Raw genomic sequence first — 24,360 nt, 5'->3', positions numbered from 1 at the left:
CAGTTTATAATCCTGAATTTTGCGACGAAATTGCGGGTTCCATTTTCTGTATTGAATGAGATTTGAGGTGAATCGATTGCGTTTAAAGCCACGCATGTTGCTTGGCTTACCTGAGCGACGCACTTTCATTGTTCCACCATAAGGGAGCTGGTTTAATTAAAGACAAAGGTATGGAGGTATTGGCCGCACATCGGTTCACTTTATGTATATTGGAGGTTTCTTGGATTATATTGAGGGATAGTGGGAATGAATTGGAATAGAACTCGCAAGCATGTTCGAATTTGTTCCAAACCGCTCTGTCTGTTTTAAATTTGATTCTAGGGGAGAAGGCAGCAGTAGGTTGGCGTGTATGAGTTTTGATAAGGATGGGAAAGTAATCGCTGCCATAAAGGTCATCTATGAGGAATCATGATGTTGTTGGAGAAGGAGGGAGAGGAGAGGGTGAGGTCGATATGGGTAAAGTTTAAGTAGGTTGAGGAATGGGTGGGAGAGACGTCATTGAGTACACTGCAGTCAGAAGTAAGGATTGTGTCTTCTGTAGAACGTCCTCTCGCATGCAAGAATAAAAGGCTGAGGAGGGGAGGGTCAAAGGCTGTAAAAATCACCGATCGTTATTGAATGAATAGAAGAAGAATAGACGCAAGTTATTATGAATTTGGAAGAAGTTTCCAGTTCTACGGATAGTGAGGAAATATTGAATGGGCTGGGAAAGTAGCGGTGGGGCAGGTTATTCTAACTTTTATTTGTTGGAGTTAATGTGGGTAAGATTATGAAAGTGTCCTATGTAAGGTGTGGGAGTGGGGACATGGGAATTATGAGCGAGGTGGGTATCATTTACAAATATGATGGAGGGCTTATACTTCTTTATTTACAGTGGACTAAAAGGTGTCAACTAATTATCACTGTTATATTAGTTAGACTGGAGCATGTGGGTGTGTGAGGGCTAGCAATAGTTGCTGTATATTTGCTTGCCATCGGTTTAGTTGCTATTTGAAGGCTTACTGGCGTTGTTGCGTTGTTTGTCTGTTGGGATTTGGATATGTTAGGTGTTGTTTTCTTGGATGCGCCGTTATTTGCTGGTGCTTTTTTGTTTCTGAGTTATTTAATTTGCTTACTGTTGTTAGTTCGACCGTTATTGTCTTTTTTACAATTTGTGCAAAGGATGGGGTCGTATTATTGAATTTACTATTGGGGTTGCTATTAAAAATTTTTCACGCATCTCTAATTGTACATCGGTGCTCTTTTTTCATTTTATTAACGGACTTGTGCTTCGCAAAGGTGGAACAGCACGGATCGTTGTACGAATGTGTCTCGATTTGGCGGTTTACGCAGAATAATCTTGGGCATGGATGATTGGGCGGTGGGGTGGCACACTGGCTGCATGTCTCAATGTTTCGACATCTGTTCTTAGTGTATGCGAGCCTTTGGCAGGTTTTGCACAGCATCGGATTAGGGATGTGTTATAGCACAAGCACCTTTTCCCAACCTAATTTAAGAAATTATGCTTTACGGATAAAATCAAAATTCACAATAGCAGCACCCGAAGCACGCATGATTTGTTTGACTTCGATTACTTTTTGGTCACACTTCTGTTCTTCAGAGAGGTTGATGAGGTTTCTCGAAAATATTCTGTCATGAGTTGTGTTTAAACCTTTGTGTGAGGTAATTTTTACTGGTATGATGCCTATGTAGGTAGCTTCAAGAAACTTTTCGGCTTATTTGGTAATTTCAACTTTGAGGAGCAGCTCACCGGATCTAAATTCTGTTACAACGATGTTTTCAGCGCAAATGTGTTTTAAACCTCTTTCAATTTGAAAGACATTATAAGAAGATAATGGACGAATTTTTTCGTCAACAAGTGGCCCGATAGCGCTTGCGACTAAGACCCGGTTGTTATGGTCGTCGTTATGTTTTGGCATAGTTAGGGTTACAAAGTCGTTGATTTTTTGCCGTTTATTAGGAAGTTGCAGGTCAGGATCGGGTGAGCGAAACCTGTTTCATTCGGGACGGTCAGTCCCGGTCATGGTGTCGAATACTCACTATAGAAATGTGCTGGTTATGTTCGTTTCTTTGTTGTTTTGTTTTTGTATGTGTTTGAACTTCTAAACTAACTGCAACTGTAAGACGTTGCGGTGACTGCATAAGGTGATCAGGTAGACAATCCCCTACTACACTAACTGTAACTGTAAGCAGCAGCGGTAACTGTGATCAGGTAGTCAATCGCAAAGAAAAAAAGAACGCGTGAAGCACCACGGTACGCGTTAACGCCGCGGTTGTCCACTATCGACTCATCTAATATTCATTTTACTATATCCACTATTAATTACTATTTATTAATTAAAGGTTCAGATGTTACTACAATTAATTAAAATATTATGTAATTTTTTATGTATATAATATTTACATTAGTAAACATACATGTATTAAATATGCTAATTATTAATCCAATAGCCTAGACAGACGGTGGAGTTAATCGGGATTAATTCGGAATTTACTTAGGAATTAGTTGCGCAATGTAGATTGGCAACTCATATTTAAAGCGGATTGGGGAATTTTCGATGACAACATTGACGAAATTGACAGTTAATATCTATTGTAAATGAAAAATAATGAAACTTTTAAAGAAAAGAACAAGAAAGACTGGATGCAATGCTGGTTGGCATTAACCATTTCAAAATTTCGTTCTGTCAAAAAAATATCGGGAATTGTTCATTTAATAAGCGCGCGTTACAAATATGTCAAAATTTTTTGGAATGTTGGTACAGCTGTCCTCTATAGTGTCGCAGAGTTTGAGCATGAAAATGTTGCAGAAAGCCTATCACGAGTGTGCTCTATCAAAAAGACGGGTCTACGATTGGTATAAGACTTTTGCAGAGGGCCGAGTAGTCGTGGAAGATATGCCACGATCTGGTCGCCCATCAACGACTTCAAGGAATGAAAACGTCGATAAAGTCAAGGAAATGGTGTTGGAAGACCATCGTTTAAGTTTGAGGGAGGTAGCTCGTGACCTTAGCGTGTCTCACGCATCAATTCGCAACATTTTACACCATCAGTTGGGCATGAGATGCGTGACTGCTCGACTCGTTCCAAGAGAGTTGAATTTCTTTTAAAAAATTCATCGGAAGAAGGTGGCTGATGGCATGCTTGAGCAAGTGAATTCGGACCCAACCTTTGTCCAGCGCATCATAGCATCATAAGAAGTGATGAGACGTAGGTGTTTGAGTTTGACATGCAAATTAGTCAACAGGCGTCTGAATTGCGCTATCCACATGAGCCGAAACCCAAAAAACTAAACTAACTATATAAAGAATATTATTTGGAAGTTATGCGACGTTTGAGAGAGAATGTGCGTAGGAAACGGCCCAATTTATGCAAAAGAAAACTCATGGATCTTGCACCATGATAGCGCACCGTCTCACAAGGCTTATATTGTGGACACTTTTTTGACTAAAAGCTCGAGAAAAATCATCGAATAACCACCGTATTCACCGAATTTAGCCCTTAAAACTTTTTCCAAAACTTGCTACTCCGCGAACGCCGCTTTGTCGATAGAGGTCATTAGGGAGAATTCGCTAAAGAAGCTGAAGAAGCTGTCTTCAAACACGTTTAAAAGGAGCTTTGATGACTGGGCTAATCCTTGGCATATACAGGGTGAGCCAAATAAGACCTACTAATGAATTAAGACTACTGTCTAGCAGTATGCGCAGTTGCTCCATCTTGTTGAAACCACAAATTAGGATACTGCTTCGCCATTGGCCGCAAAGAGTTTTCAATCAATGTTCTGTAAGAAGCTCTTAAAATCGATTCCGGTGTTTCATCCTCATTTTCGAAGAAATATGGACTGATAACTCCACCCTACTTTGAAGGCCAAAAAATAAATTTTAATGATTAAACAATTATTTTGCGTTTTATTGAACAATTTCCGGTACATTTTTGACAGAATGTACAATATGATATATTAATTATTAAATGTTTTGATATTTCGGAGAAGTTTGAGAAATTACAATTTAAGTCTTTTTTAAAAAAATTATTATTTCTTCGTATCAGTGCAGCTAATACCCGTGTTGCCCACGGTCCATATTTAATTGACAAAACTATCCAATAAGCAAATGAGCTGTTCACGAATCCGCATAACAGCCGTTTGTCACACTGCAATTATAATCAGACTGTGCCCATAATCCCTACATTCATATGTAATACAATTTAGAATAAAAAAATTAACTTGTGCTTTTGATTAAATAAATAAATGAAATAAATAATGCACTTAATAAAAGGTGCACCAGCAAATAGAAAATTACAGTTCGATATTGCTTAAAACAGAATACAGAAAACGTTTGGAACTTTTCAGTAAAGTAATGCCAATATTAAGACTTAAAAGATAATAAGATAAGGTGAAAATTTTATATTACGTTCTTTTAATAAATAATTAATTATAATAAATAATTAATTGTATGTAGCTTCGAAAATTTCGTGCACTGTACGTAACAATAATCTCACTCAGTACTCGTATTTATTGATCAACAGGCTGCACACCAGTAAAAATATGGATTTTGCATAGGCATGGCACTAGACTACCAACAACAAAAACAATACAAGCCGCGCCGAGACTAGACATAGTTTGTTGAAAACAACGCTTTGAATTTATATGGCCTCTAAAATTTTGTCTTTTAATAGCTTCGTGACGAAATTGTGAAAAATTATCGAGTTCGCCGTACGAAACCAGACACAAATGCACTCTGTCAAGAGGACTTGAGCCTATTAGCGACGTGGAGATGGAATACCAGTATTACAGTTGATCAAGAACAGTTCTTGACTTCACAGGTAAATCCTAAGTAACATATAATTTTTTTTTTTACTTTTAATGTCTGATTAAGTGATTTTTAAAGTCTATAATATAATATTTTTTAATATTTGAAAAATAAATAAATTTATAGCTGACTTCTGAACAAACTTAAATAATTAGGAATATATACATACTATAAGTACTTTACGAATGCTTACCTCATCAATGTGCACTTTACTTTCCTACAAAATTGAGTATAGGTTTATGTATTTAAATATAAGTCCATAAACAAAGTTCTCACTGACTACTTTAAGGTAATGTTCACAACTAGTTTATTGGAACGTACATTCTTATTTGGGTATTTGGCCATGTTCCTCCTCTAATTTGTCGAGGGCGTCTTGTTGTGGTTCCACAAATGGACCCTCGACAATGGACAGTTTTACGTCGCCTCTAAGCGGCATATGGTATTGTTTTTATGAGGAGATTTTTTATAGCAGAAATACACTCTGAGGTTTACCATTGCTTAATGAGGGGCGACTGCTATAATAAAAAAAGAAAAAATAGTAATATACATATGTATTGGGAGGTTGAATTAGTTTTAAAGGTTTTTTTCGAAGATTTGGGGCTTTATTGTGAAAAAACGGTACAAAATATTTTATTCGAAGTATTGGCCATCGCTAGCTACAACTTTCGCCCATCTTTCGGGCAATTTCCGGATGCCGTTTCTCCAAAATTCTGGCCGCTGCTTGGCTATCCATGACTCAACCCATATTTTGGTAGCCTCGTACGAGGAGAACCGCTGGTCCGCCAAATCGAGACTCATATGCCGAAACAAATGATAATCGGAGGGAGCTATGTCTGGACTATACGGCGGGTGGGGTAACACTTCCCAGCCAAGCGTTCCAAGGTATTTTTTGACAGGTTGAGCAACATGCGGCCGAGCGTTGTCATGTTGCAAAATAACCTTGTCGTGCCTTTTTACCGTTTCCGGCCGTTTTTCTTTCAATGCCCGGCTTAAACGCATCAATTGCAGTCGGTAACGATCCCCCGTGATTGTTTCGCCCGGTTGGAGCAGCTCAAAATATACGACGCCGACTTGATCCCACCAAATGCAGAGCATGATTTTCTTGCCGTGAATATTCTGCTTGGCCGTCGACGTTGATGCGTGGCCGGGCAAACCCCATGATTTTTTGCGTTTTGGGTTATCGTAGTGGATCCATTTTTCGTCGCCAGTCACCACCCGATGCAAAAAACCCTTCCGATTTTGTCGCTCGATCAGCAATTCGCACGTAAAAAATCGCCGTTCGACGTCGCGCAGCTTCAACTCGTACGGGACCCAATGTCCTTGCTTTTGGATCATTCCCATCGCTTTTAGACGCTTGCAAACGGTTGATTTATCAACGCCCAATGATTCAGCAAGCTCTTCTTGGGTTTGGCACGAGTCCTCGTTTACCAATTTCCCCAATTCCGCGTCCTCGAACTTTTTGGGCTGGCCAAGACGCTCCTTGTCTTCGGTGTGAAAATCACCACTTTTGAATCGTCGAGACCAGTACTCACATGTTGAAATCGACGGAGTATGGTCTGGTTAGGCCTCCTGCAGCAATTCACGGGCTTGGGCTGTATTTTTTTTTCAAATTGAAGCAGAAAAGCAAAGCTTCCCGCAAATTGCGTTTCGACGTCACGTTGACATACTCGGAGCACGAAAACACTGCGTTGTTTATACTTCAGCGAAATGACAGATACTGATAAACAAAGCCTAGGGATGAGGCTTTGTCATGAATATATATTCAGTATTGCCAACGCGATAAAGTGATAAATAGCGCCATCTGTGTGTCACCTTTAAAACTAATTCAACCTCCCAATATTATACAATAATTGACTGTAGTTTAATAAGCAGCGTTCGGAAAATTAAGGAAAGACTCTACAAATAGTGAAAAACAAGAAAAACAGAATTCGAGATCTCTTTGAATACCCGGCGAAAAATTTCTTGCAGAATTTTTCCTGACATAGTCTTAATAGGAAAGTCTTATGAGAGGGTCTCAGTGGAAAGAGAAAACGAATAAGTTGCATTAAAGACGAACAATCAACTGCTACATTAGGGAATAATTAGAAGTAGATGCGAGTTGTAAGAAGGATAGGATCAGAAAATCTTTAAGATTGAAGAGCAAATTTTAGAAACGCCCTTTCCACATGTTCAAGTTCATCTTTAGCAACCTGAGAATACAGCCCTCAAATAAATGTAGCATAATCCAGCTTAGAGGGAACAAAAGATGAGCGAAGAAAATAAAGTATCAGTTTCAGGGTATAAAGGTGTGAGAAATTTATCCGTCATGAGGTGCGAAGCTCGAAAATCTTCGGTAAACTACAAGTGGGATTTTACTCCATAAAGACGTGTTTATTATCACTAACGCGATACTTTTGCTATTGCTTTGTGCTATTTAATTAAGCCGCGTGCCTTCAACCAGCCAATTCCTTACGGTTAAAGAAAAAAGTAACCTAATTGCACTAATTAATATATAATATTATATATATATATAGTTGGCGCGTACACCCTTTTTGGGTGTTTGACCGTGCTCCTCCTCCTATTTGTGGTGTGCGTCTTGATGTTGTTCCACAAATGCAGGGACCTACAGTTTCAAGCCGACTCCGAACGGCAGACATTTTTTATGAGGAGCTTTTTCATGGCAGAAATACACTCGGAGGTTTGCCATTGCCTGCCGAAGGGCGACCGCTATTAGAAAAATGTTTTTCTTAATTTTGGTGTTTCACCGAGATTCGAACCTACGTTCTCTCTGTGAATTCCGAATGGTAGTCACGCACCAACCCATTCGGCTACGAGGGCCGCTGGTGTAAAAGTCATTACTTTTTACATACTTATCTGGCGTATCAAAATTTAGTTCAACGATGGGCATTTCTTCTGCCATCGCGAAATCGGACCTGTACTTTAAGCATTTCTAGTCCTATACGAAATATAGCATCGACTCTTCTTACGAACAAAAAGCACACTACTTACGCAAATTGTCCAAAAGCATCAATATAACCTTCCACTGGAATCGGTGGCAAGTAGTTGGTGTTACTTGCACAAAGCGGTGGAGGTTTCAACATGGCTTTTCGTAATAATCTCGCTGTTTTACCTGTATGAGCAATATCCGCCCGGGATCCACACATATAACGCCATTGCATCGAAGTTACATTCGTCACGCATTGATCCACAGTTGCCGTTTCGGTTTCTTAGCAGGAACGGCAAAAAAGAGTCCTTTACCTTCTTAACTTGTTTCAAACAGAATGAAAACTTTTTCATTTTCTGTCAGTGTTGGCTCTTCTCCACTTTGCAACGATTTGTTTCGAGTTTTTAAAGTTGACATATTTTATTGTTGTATCATGGACAAGAGCTATTCATAGCCCGAACAGTACGAACTGGTACTTGATGGTCAAATAGTCCAGTGAGGGTTTTATTTAAAAAGTCAAGTTTTTCATCAACAGCCTTATAGAACAACATTTATTCCAGTTAACATTTGATAGATCAGCGAACAGATCATTAAAATATCTACAGATTTCAGATTACGATACATAAAAGTAACACTTTCAGCAGAATAAAATGTGGCCAAATTTGAGAATATGGTTAAGATTAGACGTAATAACTCTATGCCCTGTTATGTTAGGATTTGAATTGTTGGCGTATCTTGTTAGTAAGAATTTGTTAATCTGTTTGCAGCAGATACGTGGTCAAATAGTTTAGTGGCATATAAAAAAAAAAATAAATAATTGGCGCTTACACTTCTGTTAGGTGTTTAGCCGAGCTCCTCCTCCTATTTGTGGTGTGCGTCTTTGATGTTGTTCCACAAATGGAGGGACCTACAGTGTCAAGCCGACTCCGAACGGCAGATATTTTTATGAGGAGCTTTTTCATGGCAGAAATACACTCGGAGGTTTGCCATTGCCTGCCGAAGGGCGACCGCTATTAGAAAAATGTTTTTATTAATTTTGCTTTCACCGAGATTCGAACCAACGACCTCTCTGTGAATTCCGAATGGTAATCACGCACCAACCCATTCGGCTAGTGGCATATAGAAACATTTAATGGAAGATTTACATTAAAATCACCAAATATAACATAACGCTCATATTCTGTTAAAACAAAAACAAAAATTCTAATATACATACAAGTATTTTTGTTACACCATCTGAGATTTCAGCAACTTCATAATTTTTCGTTTCAACTAGAACGCTAATTTTCAAGACAAACCTGGAATAAATTGCAGCTCCTCTCCTTTTTTGTTGGTTGGTCATATAAAATTATAGTTTGGGATTGTATAATAAAAGTCAGAGACATTATGATTACCCTGTTTCTGAGTTACAGATAACATCAATATCCGCCCCTCCAAAAATTCCCTAACATAGTACAGCTTGTCGCTATTATTATTATTATTATTGATTAGCTGTTTGTAGCCTACTCAAACAGTTTTGGGCTGTTAATAAATCCTAAAACTGCTGTAGGCTTAATATTACCAGGAGGTTTGGATCTACGATTGCCTACCCATTTCCCAGGTAATTTAGCCTGCGTCGCGGCCTGGGCAGTCGCATAGAACGTGTTCCATCTTATGCCTCTTTGCAGAGTCTACAGGAATCGTTTTCTATCTTATTCATGTGATAATTAGGTTTACAGTGTCCTATTAGGAGTCCAGTGTAAAGTTTTAAGTCCGTTCTGCTTAGGTTAAGGATTATGCCTTTATCCGATCTGGATCTATGAGCCTTTTCGATTGCCGCATGCCCGATTGCGCTCCCCAGTAATCGATTAGGCCTCGTTGCTCCTGCTCACGCAGAAAGACACTTTTGAAGCTGTTATTTACCGCGCAGAAAGGTTCAGGACCTATGAAAAGAGTGTTTGCCCCTGTTTTCGCTAAAGTGTCCGCAATTTCATTCCTTTCGTGCCCCTCATGTCCCGGAACCCACATCAAGGTAACAAAGTTTCTTGATGCTCTTGGAGTTGAGGATTTTAAAACATTCCCAGACCAACCTTGATTGGAATAAGAAGCTATCCAGTGAGTTTAGAGCTGTTTGACTGTCAGAGAGAATGCTAATATTGGCACCGCGCGTGCCTCTCCGTAGGCATGAAGGCTTCGCGGATTGAAATGCACCACGCTAATGCCATTCGATTGCTTACTAAACTATTACTACATTTTTTCTGTTTTCATTAATTTACTACTGGGACTTAAATGAATCACACAAGCTGATAAAGGCTTCAAAACACAAATGTATATGATTGTGATAAGTTAATAAACAAAGAGTGAGAGAACAACTTAAAGCATAGAGTAAGTAGTAAGATGGAGTTACAATCTCGAACAAAAATTATTTTGTATGTGGCCAATACTGGCACGCAATTCCCATTCAAATAGACTGCCCATTTCCTTTTTACATAAAGTAAGGAGTATAAAAATAAGAGGATACGCAAATTGTCGTGTCGAGTAATAAAGACGACCAATGATGGCTTTGCTAGTAAATACAAAGAGTAAACGCTCAATATATATAACATTTTCCTTAGTGGGCTAGACTAGCCTGAACCCTTGATATTCGGGTTTGTTTTTTTTTCATAGCTTTTATATTTTCGATTAAATTAAGTCAATAATGAGGGTTAAAAATGTGTTTTTCTGAAGCATTTCAACAGTCCAAGTACGTCTATATTTCGGAAAACAAAATTTTTGGTTTGGCCCGCTCAAAAAGCACTGTGCGACGCAGCGCAGCAAGTGCCGTACCAAGGGCACAGAAAAGTAGCATGATTCGCTAAAAATTCTTAAGAGTTCGCATTCGTTGTCAGAAGAAAAATGTATATGTAAACATATAAGTAGATACACTACATCAATAGAAAGCAGCACTCTGGTGCAAAATAAATTTCTAATTTCACGGTTACATTACTTATTTCGTAGATTTTTAAAATTGGATAAGCCCATATGTGAAGCTATATCTCAATTATTTATCTTTTATGAGAAAACAAATAGGAATCAATTTGAAATGTTCAGTAGTTCGAAATGTGAAGACGTAAACTTCTTTTAAGCTAACGGCGGTTTTTTTATTCCCCAGTCGATATTCCAAATATTGTACTTATAAAAACAAGATATCTTTATCTGCAGCATGCCCAGCGCGATGGCAACTTTGCCGCCAAGCATTCTAAAATGTTATTTAATACAACAAAAACTATTACATTCATAAGCGCAAGCGCATATTTCTCAAGGCAAGGTTATCCATAAACTTATTTTTCTTTAGGAAGGCAAAAATAATTGGTAAAACCCTAAATTTTTGTCGCGGTAAATGGCGCCATCTTCACAGATACATACATATGTATGTTTGCCCATATGTATATAAATATGACAGTCGTGGCGATTGGTGATTATTTTAGCTGATGTGTGTCAAGTGCGCGCAGAAGCATACACTAATGGTGTAAACAAAAGCCGCCGTTGACTTAAAACAAGTTTACGTCTTCGACATTTGGTGGTATTGAAATTTTAAAATTCATTCCTTTTTGTTCTCTTATAGAAGATAAATGCTTATTTAAAATATATCCGCACCTATGGGACTATCCAATTAACAAAAAATGTAAGTAATACAGTCGCGAAGTTACAAATTTACTTTGAAACAAGATTGCTGCTTTTTTTCTTGCTGTAGTGTATCTCTGTTTCCATACACATTTTGCTTATAACAACGAAAATATAAAAACTATTAAAAAACAATCTCGAATATCAAGGATTCAGCGTAGAAGCTAATCTAGAATATTTTATAAATGCGTGAAACGGGTGTAATACCGTAACATTATCGATATAGTCGACTTCAAAAATTAAATATAAATCAAAATGCTTCACTACTCTTAATTTTTTTAGGGTTACGAAGATCTTAAAGGGACTGCAAAAACTTATCAAAGGTATTATGGAGATGTTCTGACTAAAGACTATAACAACACATACTACAAGGTAAAGCTTTTACCTCACCGAAGTATAAATAAGCATTTGCATTAATTCTATGTTTACTTTAATTAGTTTCGCCACACTCAAACACAACGCACTACCGAAAGTTTCAAGGCATTTGTTGATGGTCTTTTTGGCTCAAATGTCAACGTACAGCCAGAGGAAATTCCTGAGCAAGATCTGCTTTTGAGGCCTTATGACTACTGCGAATCGTGGAAGGCACATGACTACAGTGGAGAGAACTCTGAAAGCTATAAATTTAAACATTCAACTATCTGGAATACAACCGTTGCCAATATTTCAAAACGATTGGGGTATGATCTCTTTTTATAATCAAAAGCAGCCTTATTTTCCTATTTGCAATTATATTGAGGAAGAATATGATGTTTAGTTGTCGACTGAATTTATTTTCAATTTGTTAGAATAATTTGTTTTATATGTACTATATATGTATGTATTCAACTTTTTGGGATGTAGTTTTAATCAAAGTTTAAACCAAACACTTCCACATTTCATTTTTATAGAAGCGAATTTTTAGTATCTTTTAACAAAACATCATATGGTATTGGGTATGGTATTTGATAATAGCAATTAAATATTTGAAACAGTTATGTATTTGGGAAATAGGCATTAAGAACGGAAGAAGAAAAAACAAATGCTAGGAAATTTTACAAACTATTTCCATACCGATAAAACTACCAAAGCAACACGTGCTTATATTAATTACACAGCCAATAGACGTTATACCCAACGTATACGTAACTGAAACTGTTAATTTCAAAATGTCATAACTTTTTTTTTTAAAATCGTATAATAATTTTAAAAAATGAGTTTTAAAGCTAAAAAAAAAAAATTTCTATCCCAAAAAAAATTATCAAAAATGGCTAAAATGGCCATTTTTTGACCTTTTAGGCTTCATTTACCAAAAATCCTGACGTGATGGAGCATTTTGAAGGTCAGATTCGTTTTCAGCGCATATAAAACTACAAGAAACAAGTACAGCCATTCTAGAAACTCACTCTCGCAGGACTGTGTTATTAGAGTAAAACGGATAACTTGCATATTAAAAGACGGTTGGTATAAACTATAGGAGTTAGCATCCCCCATTGACGAGTTCAATGGATCATCTCTTTTTATTTCGTTTAATAGTGCCAGCACTAATTGATATTATATATTACGCATTTATACAGAAGTTAGCGAAGCACAGCCGCTATATGCAGGTGGAAGGAGTACTCTCACCATTCTGAACAGAATTACTTATAGGTATAATACCCTGCGGCACAAGTGCGAGGGTATAAAAATAATAAATAAGACAACTCGCTACACAGTTGCCAACTTCCCAATAATGTTTAATTAGTATCTATGTTGAAATCTGGACTTGACGAAAATAACAATTTGCCTAGTAAAGCCAATGACCTGCCAGTTGAACTACGCTCTATGATATAGCTAATAACATCAAAAACTTAAAAGCAAATTTCGTCTCTTAAAATATAAATCTGCCTTACTTTACTTGCCACTCTCGTTCTCCCGCTGATTTGTCCGTTGGTACTAAGACGACCTCCCATGCCCCATTTGTTGCTGCTAACACAACCTGTTGTTGGTATTAATAGTGATACTTCGTCATTGGCCTTGAATGATTGCTCTTTGCAAGCTATTAACGAAAAAAAAAATCCGTCTGCTGTCTCTGCTCCGGTTACTGCTGCTCCGACTACTGCGGCCCCATACGACGCTCGTATTTGTTTTACTGTTGCTGATGCTGGGTCAGCTCTTTTTGATTCTGCTAATAATGTGAGTAATCAAACCAGTACTACAATGGCTTCCAAGTTAAGCCCCAATTTATTGCTGTAAATCATGAAACTGTTGGAGGTCGTGTACTTCGTATTCCTCTAATAGATGTATCTGCAAGTAAAAGCTTCATTCCGCCTTCAAACAGCAGCTCCTCTGCCTCGGTTCTTAACTCACAGATAACTCGGTTCTAATAGAAATAAGGAGCTACAGGTTCTGGCTCGCATGAAATAGCTTCATTCATCATCATTCCAGCCTTCAGTTTCTGCAAATGATATTATTGCCTATGTGCTAAGGAATACCAAGACTGATAGTTCTTACTTTGCCATAGGTTAGTCAAAAATGGTACGCCGCTAAGCACAATAAAAAAAAGTGATTTTTAAACTCGGATTGTGGCCGTCTTATGTGAACGTTCGATCGTTTCGTTTTTTTTTTCACGAGAGGAAAAAAACAGAACGGCCCGTAGTTACCAATAGCAATGCGAACTCAGTCAATAAATATCTTAAGTCGTCCATCAACACTTCAACATAACTTGTGACACCTTAAAATATTTTTGTAAATTGCAATAGTATAAAATACCAGTTAAAAGAGTTAACTTGATAGAAGTTTTTAATTAATTATTGTATATTGTAGTATAAGCAATATAACAACTTCTCCCTTTTGTTTTTAGTTGTTATTGAATAAAATATCAATTTAACAAATTTTTAAATCTCTTGCAGTTTTCAATACACTTTGGAGTCAAGCGACGTTGAACTTATGTGGGACATGTGTCGATATGAACAGGCTTGGCAAGTTGATCGCACCAGCGTGTGGTGTTCCGTAAGTACATATGTATATAGCAAAAACCTTTTTCCAATCCTAAAATAAAATTTTTAACGTTCTAAAAATTGATAACTGAGGAGATATCGAATCTAGGCAGTGCTGTCTGTATGTCACACCAAAAATACTGAGCTTTATGATTCAGAAAACTGAACTAACTGCTTAAAATGCGTTTTTCGTATGAAATAATTCTTACCATTGCATCAAATTCTTTAAAATCATTGTTTCTTCGATGTTACGTGGATGAAATATGGCCCCTATTGTTAAATTTTCTGCTATATCTTTCCCAAATGTTTCCTTATTTTCTTTCCTTTTTTATTAGTAATAAATTTATCAATTATGTATATGTATATGACATAGGAACTAAAATTTAAATTCAAAATATTCGAGTTCCTCAATGCGAAAGATTGGCAAAATATCTAAACTCAGAAACACTCCCTGAAAGATTGCTTTGTAATAGTGCAATATACGATACTCACAAGTGTAACATCTCTTTAATCATCGATGATTAGATTTGTACGCGTTACATAGATTTACAACATCAGGGAGTAAGATACATACGGTTTATCAAAACCCACTCCACCAATGATGAGAATCTTCGAAGACTTGCAACTGCAAATAACTCATATGTATGTATAAGCAAAATAATAATAATAATAGTTTCAGAAACTTTGCATTCTTCCAACATGGCAAGGAAGCACTTATATCTTCTAAAACTTTGTTCGTTCCAGCAATAAAATAATAACTTTAATTTCTAAATTAACTTAAGAGATGGCAAAACATCGTACAAGAAAGTCGAGAATTCCGCTGAACAATATTACCTTTTTCATCCTAATTGCACAGGGACGAAAATAATAGAAAACAAAAACAAATCAGTGTCATCACTACATAAATATGAATTTTTATTAGTAGTTATTATGCTATTTGCAGAACTTCCATCACATATAATGTTCAACCAAACGCTTCCAAATACTTTTATTTCCGCGCATGTTTTATCCATATCAATTTTATTTACATACATAGCCTTCCTGTTGTACCCATAAGTAGGCGACTATGTTGTCTACACACATCCATAGTAAGGTAAAACTTCTTCACCGTTCAAGCATTTAGCATTCCTTTCACATGTGGTTTCTCGTTTTTAGATATTCTTGTGTTTACCTTTCGATGTTTTTATAACATTTGCAATATTTCTGCTCCACATTTCTTTCAGAGAGTTTTCACTTCCCAGAAATCTTGGAAAATATTGCAAAATTTTTACCTTAAAGATTCTTTCTTAAGGAATGCTCAATATAAAATCATGCTGGAAGTCCTATATAAAGCAGAGTTTAATGTCCCATCTCTTCATTGTTTCCAATAAACTTCAAAAATACCATTTTCGATATAGTAATAACAAAATCTCACTAAATGGTAACTGTTCTCGATTCAATGAGCTCTTGAACTTTTTAAGGGCTTATTGAATATCCCTCATATCAATATCATCTGCACACCTCAACAAGTGTACGCTCTTACAAAATATGATACCTGAACAAGGTACGAGCAATCTTTCCAGGAATCTCAATATAAGTCTTTAAAACTTTTGCTAAAGTCGTTATCAAAAGTATGTTCATCCTCGACTTTGTTTTCCAGTAGAAAGTGGGCTTTCGTGGCTGGATCGAAATCCAGCGCAAAACGAAACTCTGCGGAGTTTTCATTTTTGGTATACATTTATATTGCTTCAAGGCAGACCGTCAAAGAATTTTACATAAAATATTTCTTTATAAACTAGTAAAGGTCCTAGTAACCAGTGTGCTTATTAAAATAGGGTTATATTGTATATATCCCACTTTGCATTAAAATAGGGATATATTGTATGTATCCCCACAATTACGGAGGTTCTCCTAAAAGCGTCCGTAGCTTCTTCTGCTAGCATCTTGGTAGTGCTGTTTACATCGTTGTTGTTATTGTTTTTGTTGTAGTTGTCTTGTCCATGCTGTTTGGGCCCAAGCTCACAGCCGCTATCTCAGCGAGTGTATGTAGTTACCGTATGTCCCTCGCACACTTATGGGGTCCAGTGTTCAGAGCCAGACCTCAAGTCGGAATCAATGTGGAGTAATCTTAACGCTCTTTCAGCGCTTTGTGAGACCTGCCAGATTTAAACGGAACAGAGGCTCATCGCAATAAGCAATTAATACAGCCGCTCCTTACATGGAGAACAGACGCTGAGCAGGGAAGCGACGCTCAATCTTTTTCCCGCCCCATGTAAACATCTGACCTTCCGACAAAATGTGTGGCGTACAATACCTCTGTAATCTATAAAAATCGTGAGTATCGTTTTATTTTTTGACTGAAAAAGGCGTGGTTTTAGGTCTTGCTTCATTCAGAGCTGTCTACTCACTCCTCTGATGTTTGGATTGCGTTTCGTATTCATAAACCCATGTCTCTTCTCCAGTAATGATGCGCTTGATGAATATTGGGTCGGATTTTAGCCTTACAAATCATGTCTTTGGCGATATTAGCGAACCCTGTCGTGCATAAAATCTACAATGCCGTGAACGGATCCATAAGCAGTGTTCAAGTTCCCTGCCACCTCTCTCATGGTTAACTTGCGCTTATTGACCAGCTATTATTTCATTTATTGATGTTTTCATCAGTTTCCTATGTCGACGGCTCGCCACTACGTTCGTCATCCTCGATGGACTCATGATATCTTCTGAAGCGTTCATGTCACTCGTAAACGGCTTTGTTATTTAGAGTATCATTACCGAGACAGTTTCCCACTGACTCCATTTTTAACCCAAAATTTAATACAAACTCGTTGAAAATTTCCAAAAAACTGGTCCTATCGAGAATAGAAAAAGGACATCATAGCAGACCAAAAACTGGACGTTCTGTTGATATATTCCTGCTAGCGCAACGTATTAGTGAACAATCTTCAATATCGATATCTCGACGTTATCAACAATTAAACCTACATGAATCGCCTAGCGGATTTCGCCTCATGGTGGATATTTAGATCATGTAATTTTACACATATAAATGTTAAGAGCCGTAATTTGAATAAAAATAGTGAAAGAATATAAAATTGTACATATTTTACTTTAGAACAACATCTAGGCGCGTCCTTTTGAAATTTCACCAATAAGAACCTTTCATGTTACCTAAGCAAAAACTCGCACACTATTCAATACATAAATATCATCCAATATAAGTACATTTTTAGTATGCTATTTTATTTAAAGAGAAAATTCAATTAATGTTCATTCTTAATGAATTTAAAATAATTTTTGTGAACTTCCCCGCTTATTTGTAAGTTTGTTCATACAGCATATTTGATAAAGTTTAAACTAAAATTAAGATACATTAAGGGGGGGGTAGGGTCACAAAATCGAAATTTTTTTTCTTCACTCATCTTATAGTAAATCATTTCAAGAATGTTGTGTCAAAATTTTAAGTGGATCGGAGCAGAACTCTCAAAGTTATAGCCTTTGTAGGCACTCTACCTCGAATGCGGAGCATCGATAATTTCTCAGAGTCATTTTTTCAAACGCGTTTTCCCCGAAACGACTTCTTAAAAGTCGGTGCCAATCACAACTCCGAAACTATTCAACCGATTCTTTTCAAATTTGGCACACGTTTTCTAAATAAAAAATACCTCCCCCCTACACTGTTTTTTTTTTATTTTTTGTTTTTTAAGGTTGTTTTTCACCTACAAATATGGCGAAATTTTTCGCCAAAAATGCTCGTTTTACGTTTTTTTGCCACCAAAACTACAAAAATGAAAAAAAAGAATTTTTATTAATGTTGGGGGGAGCATTACGTCATACTTTAACTGAAAAATTCGACTTTTTTAGTTTCAGATGATTCTACGATGAATGCCGATTGGCACCGCAGAGCACCTCTCGAAAAACATATCTCCAAAAAAACTCTGTCATGGGCTTATTTGTCAATATTTTATTATTAATATTTTTTAAAAACTTATTGAAAAGATGTACAATAACATGTAACTGATTTTATTAAAGTATCTTAAGCCATATTTCTGTAAAAAATTCACAAAAAAAGTGTTTTTTTTTTAGCGCTAAACCCTACCTCCCCCTTAAATGGACGAGAACTTGTTGCCCAAATCTTAATTACGTATTATGCTGCTTCTCCGCTAATTAACCACTGAAATCAAGGTCATGGTCAGTGGATGTATTGCCAGCGAATATGAAGCGAAAACAATCAGGAATAAAGACAGCGGTGAAACCATCAAATTGTTTGTTCTATAAATTTAGTTCTCATCTAATTTTCACGTAAAATTTGGCAAAGTAATGCCTTGCTTAGGGAGTTGACTTGTGACGGGAGAGTGTGAAAATTGTTTATCGAGCAAATCTTTTACTATTGAATCATCTTTATATTACCTGCTGCTCACTTTTTAACATTTTTATTGTAATATTTTGACCAAAAATATTGTGTGTTATAAGTTGATTTATCGCCTTCCCTGATAACTAGTTGCTTGGAAAAAATATTTTTATTTCTTATTTATGAGACCAGATTTATTAAAAAAAATTACAGTTTCAATTTAATATTATTAATATTTCATATTTCTTTTCAATTTTGCAGGTCTTTACAGGTGAACAAGTTAGCGTGTTTGAGTATGAAGATGATATGAAATACTATTACAAACTTGGCTATGGATATGAGGAAAACACTCGTCTTAACTGTCGTGCAGTCCAGGACATGTTGATTCATCTGAATAGCTCAACTACACCTAATGTCGTGGCTTATTTCGGGCACACAAGTGGTGTACAAACCCTACTTGCTGCTTTGGGAATCGCCAAGGATGATATTCCCCTTACTGCCGCTAACTATAACAAAAGCGACTATCATTGGAAAACGAGCCAATTGGACCCTTTTGCATCAAATTTCGTTGCCGTAAAATATGATTGTAAAGGTAACACTACCGACAAAGTCATATTCTTTCTCAATCAAAACGCGGTAGATCTCGAATGGTGCAACGTTGGCTTATGCAATTGGTCAGAAGTTTTAAAACGCTACCAAACGTTTTATACAGCGGACTGTAGCAATTATTATTGCGCGGATGCAGGTGCTACTTCTTTGGTTACGTCGTTCGGCGTCTTATTACTTATTTCATCTATACTTTACTTAATACACTAACCACCGTATAAATGTTATTTAAAATGTATTTAACTGTGCACTTTTTATAAAACAACTTAAGTCGACTTAGCACTTTTCTCCGAAATATTTAACCAACGAATCATTCATAGCCATAGCTTCAACAAATATCTTAATAAAAGTTGAATAAAGTACCAAATTTCACTTTGATAAATCAGAATTTATTGACCCAAATCCAAAATTTGTTAAAGTCACTTAGTAGTTTTGTCAAAAGTCTAGATACATGTACCTTCTGCTCAAATATGAACGAGACGTTATCAATAAAACGGTCCGCGGATGACATATGGCAAAAATAAATTTTTTGTTTTTTGGTAGGACTGTTATAAGCTTACATGGCAAATTTCAGCGTGATATGTCACATAGTTTGTTTTCTGTGGTACTGTAAACAAGTCAAGCTCGAGTGTGTTCTTCGAATTTAACGATGGAAATTCAAGTTGAACAAAGAATTTGTTTGAAATTTTGTTATTCCAACAAAATTTCGGCTTCAGACGCCTTAAAAATGTTGCAGACAACCTATGGAGACACTGCTCTATCGCGTGCACGTGTTTTCCAGTGGTACAAATCGTTCAAAGAGGGCCGTACATCGGTTGAAAACTTGCCTCATGAACGTCGTCCAGCAACATCAGTAAACGACGAAAACATCGGAAAAGTAAAGGAAATTGTGCTTGAAAATCACACAAATCGCAAAATCGGTTAACGCTGAATATTATTTAGACGTTTTAAAGTGTTTGCGTGAGAACATTCGTCTTAAAAGGAAGGAATTGTGGGACAACAAGTCATGGTTCTTGCATCACGATAATGCACCAGCTCACACATCACGTCTTGTTCGCGATTATTTGAACAAAAATAATGTTAATATCGTTCCGCAAGCACCGTATTCGCCTGATATGGCTCCATGTGAATTTTTCCTTTTTCCCAAGCTCAAGTTGCCGCTCCGTGGAAAACATTTTGAGACAATTGAAGTCATAAAAGAGAATTCGAAGAACACACTCGAGCTTGACTTGTTTACAGTAGCACAGAAAACAAACTATGCGACATATCACGCTGAAATTTGCCATGTAAGCTTATAACAGTCTTACCAAAAAACAAAAAATTTATTTTTGCCATTTGTCATCCGCGGACCGTTTTATTGATAACGTCTCGTTCATATTTGAGCAGAAGATATGTTTATGCATAAATTGGGATATTTATCACGCCTTCAGCGAGAAGTCTTTTTATTTCTACTTCTTTATTTATGTCAAATTAATGAGATTCACATTTGTTGCACTAAAAGTTCTCAGAAGTTCTTTTTTTTTTCAAAACGAGGCTAACAAAAATCCTATGTGCTTTGTTTTGTGATGTTACTTAAATTAAGCAATTACTAAAATAAATGTGCATAAACCCGAGTATATAATGTTATTTATAGTAATTTTTAAGGATGATACAAAATTTTGTAAATAATCTCAATTGATATCTATCGGTTTTTGTAAAATATGGCAAATTTCGCGTTCAAGGTTTTGTATTTATGAACAAGCACATTGGATGTTTAAGAAACCCAGAGTTTCATTTGACATTTCTTGTTTACTTTTTCTTATGGTGTAAGAAGAGCAATACAGACGACTTCACTATACCTCATAGAAAGTGTATTCCTCTTGTATTTTTTATGGAGAAAGAGGCAGAATTGCATACCTTTTTGAGTATCAGAGGGGCAATAATTTACACTTTATTTAAAATTAAATTAACAATTTATTTTGTAAATATCACCACTATAAAGTTGAAATTAAATAAATCAAACTAATTAGTACAAATATGTTAATATTATTGCATTGTTTTAGTATTTGTTTGTTAAGATAAATAAATGTAATAAAGAATGTAAATGTAATAAAAATGAAGAAACAAAATTATGCTATGTATAAATAAGGTGGGGAGCAATTTGTGTACCAAATTTAGGCGAATCTTACTAAGTCGTTACCGATATGCCGACATCCTCAGCAACTTCTCTAATTGTGAAAAGTTTCTCCATAACAATTTTCTTCACATTCTCAACATTTTCATCGGTTGTTGATGTGCTGGAGCGTCCAGAGTGAGTGCAGTAATTCACATCTTCTCGACCTTCTGTGAAAAGCTTGTTCCACTTGTAAACATTTTTTTTTTACTCAGAGTACTCTCACCGTATGCCACTGTCAACATGTGTTTTTGAGCATTGAATTCCATTTTTTTACACAAAATTTAATGTACCATCTTTGACCTATTTTTTTCGATAGCAGAAAATCGCTGAACACGCAAAACGTTTGTCTTATTTATGCCTCTCACAAACAAACTAAACATGCTATTGGGTATGGGAATAAGTTTCCGCCCTCGTAAAAGAGGTGTCGCTACTGATACTATTTTTATGTTCGCTCTAGTAATATACTGGTGATTTGAAGGTGTATATGTGAGGTCTCGATTGCAGTGGTTGACATTCGTTTGAAGCGTAAAGATCCTGTTTTATATGACGTCAAAAATGTCTACGTTCGTCCCGAAAAAACAGTATTTGCAGGAAGTCGTGCTTCATTATTACCTTTTAAAGAAAAGTGCAGTTGAAACGTGTCGTATATTGATCAATATTTACGGCTATCATGCACCATCAAATACAACTTGTAGAGTGGTTTCGACACTTCTAAAGTGGCAATTTCAACGTGAGTGATATAGATCGCGAAGAGGCACCGAAAATATTCGAAAACACTTAACTACAACATTTATTGGATGAAGACGCACGACGAATCCTTGATGATATGTTTAAAGAGTTGGATGTTGACAGATCAACTGGGTGCCACATCATCGAGAGACGTTTGGTGACGTGTGAGATGCTTCTTGAACGGCAGAAAAGAAAAGGTTTTCTACATCGCATCGTCACTGGCGATAAAAAATTGATCTATTATAATAACCCTAAGCGTCGAAAATGTTGGAGCCTGCCAGGTGAACCAGGTCCATCGACAGCGAAAAAAATATTCATGCTTCAAAGGTTATGTTGTATATCTGGTGGGATCGGAAGGGTGTCATCTATTATGAACTCCTTAAACCATCTGCAACCATCACTGGCGATCGTTACCGACTGCAGCTAATGCGTTTGAATCGAGCTCTCAAATAAAAGCGGCCGGAATGGGACGGTAGACAAAAAAGTGACAAAAAAATAATAAGCGAAAGTCGAATGTACATAGCCCGCGAAATTTGAAGGTTCACGTTATTTTTTTAATAAAACCTCGAATATCTCGATTCCCTAATGGTATTACATACAACCGTTGTGCAAACAAAATTATAATACCTCTGTGGTGGAGTCGTCTAGCATGAACAAGAAACGACTGACACGCTTTGTTAAACTCGGTCAAAATCGCTTAAGCGGTTATCGCGCCAATCAAGAAAAATGTCCCCTTTGACAGCATCGCTGGTGAACAACTGTTTGGCAGTTTTTGCAACTGTCTAGTAGCCCAACCTTGGAACCGTTGACTGGAGGATGCAATATAAATTACCGGCCAAACCAGCTCGCACATTTCTTCAAATCCGACGAAGTACAGACACCTAAAGTTATTGTCAGCCAATCTTTGTGCTTCGTCAAATTCCACAAGGACCTTAAAGTGGACCAGATCCTGCTCACACTAGAGTAGCAGGTCTCCAAGTAGTGAACCCATTTAGTCCGCTTATGTTGCATGACCAGATGCCGAATCTCCAAATTGAGATCCTCTATCCGAGGGTCCGCGGTATCGGCTTATGATAGGTAATCACGCTTGTTTGCCAGAACGGCTGCTCCCAGTATGGATAAAGCGAGCTACCACAGCTGTGACCACCTTGAGAAATGCATTTTCATCTAAGCGCAAATCAGTGGGAATGGAAAGAGCGGCGCTCTCAGCTCTCTTAAAGTTAATATCGGAGCGGTGATTCGCGGAAATAAATCGACGGGCTTTACCACCGACACGATAATGGGTAAATAGTCTGATGCAAGAAATCTTACTAGAACGGCTTTTAAGACTGCACTGGTTCGAACCAAGCAAGGACGACCCACTTCTTTTTCCATCTGTAAACAAACATTCTCGAAATATTAAGATTTTCAGCAATTCGCAAATCTCACTTGCACTTTTACCACACTTATCTAATCCACTGTTACTCCATTGTTAACAAGCAAAATTTTCCACGAAACTGAGTACAATTTATGAGTAGACAATGCGTACAAACAAAAGCAAAAATAACGGGACTTTTTTCTGAGAATTCATTCTCGCCGTATGCATTGTAAAATTTGTCTCAGAATTTATGACAAGACTAAGTATACTATACTTGTAGGTTTAAACGTTTCCAGAAAGTCTTTGTCTGTTATTCTTTGCGTTCTTTGCATTTCTCTCATCCAATTCCATCCCATAAAAGTCGGGGCTTGCTCATTAGTCAAAAATCAGTCTATTCTCTCTCTCACTATCGTTTTCAATTTGATAAGAGGGGTGATTGACTCTCCACAGTTACTCGAGAAAATTAAGCGAAGCTTATGAAATCACGATATTTTCTGTTTATGGACGGTTTAAACTAATTATACTTCCAATGCTCCAATTTCTAGACCTTTGAGAGAATTTAATTCGCTTTCAGACCATATTGGCCTAGATATTTCTTCCACAAAGTACTGCTTGAAAATGTTACTAAACTAATTGTTAACTATATTCTAAGTATTCTCTAATATTCTTTCTCTGTAAGCCGTAAGAAGAAATCTTGCTTTTTCATCATTAAAATTAAATAAGTAAATTATAGGTTTAATTTATTTTTGAATGGATTGTTTAGCATTAATCTGTTTTCCAGTCTGTAAGACTGCATTTCTAGATTATTAAAAATTATAAAATTTGATCGCCATATTGGATTCGTTACTTTGAA

The 24,360-nt window shown here is 36.7% G+C and overlaps 1 protein-coding gene across 2 annotated transcripts in view; it reads left to right on the top strand.

Annotated features, from left to right (window-relative positions):
* LOC129241749 (multiple inositol polyphosphate phosphatase 1) overlaps positions 1-21,374 on the top strand; it is a 32,918-nt gene extending 11,544 nt beyond the window's left edge. Inside the window, exons 3-9 of one of the 2 annotated variants that reach the window (XR_008582158.1) lie at positions 4,525-4,616; positions 4,675-4,821; positions 11,656-11,745; positions 11,812-12,053; positions 14,244-14,343; positions 18,922-19,719; positions 20,656-21,374. Coding sequence is in view for 1 of the 2 variants with exons in the window: in XM_054878248.1 (XP_054734223.1) it covers positions 4,525-4,616; positions 4,675-4,821; positions 11,656-11,745; positions 11,812-12,053; positions 14,244-14,343; positions 18,922-19,476 (1,226 nt within the window). In the remaining variant the exon portion in view is untranslated. Of the gene's footprint in view, positions 1-4,524; positions 4,617-4,674; positions 4,822-11,655; positions 11,746-11,811; positions 12,054-14,243; positions 14,344-18,921 lie in introns of both variants that reach the window. The other variant, XM_054878248.1, reaches the window with a different exon arrangement.
* The last annotated feature ends 2,986 nt before the right edge of the window (positions 21,375-24,360 follow it).

This window comes from Anastrepha obliqua, chromosome 3 (genome assembly GCF_027943255.1).
Source record: "Anastrepha obliqua isolate idAnaObli1 chromosome 3, idAnaObli1_1.0, whole genome shotgun sequence".
Lineage (NCBI taxonomy): Eukaryota > Metazoa > Arthropoda > Insecta > Diptera > Tephritidae > Anastrepha > Anastrepha obliqua.
Note: the sequence above shows the minus strand (reverse complement) of the source record. Positions and strands in the feature narration are given on the sequence as shown.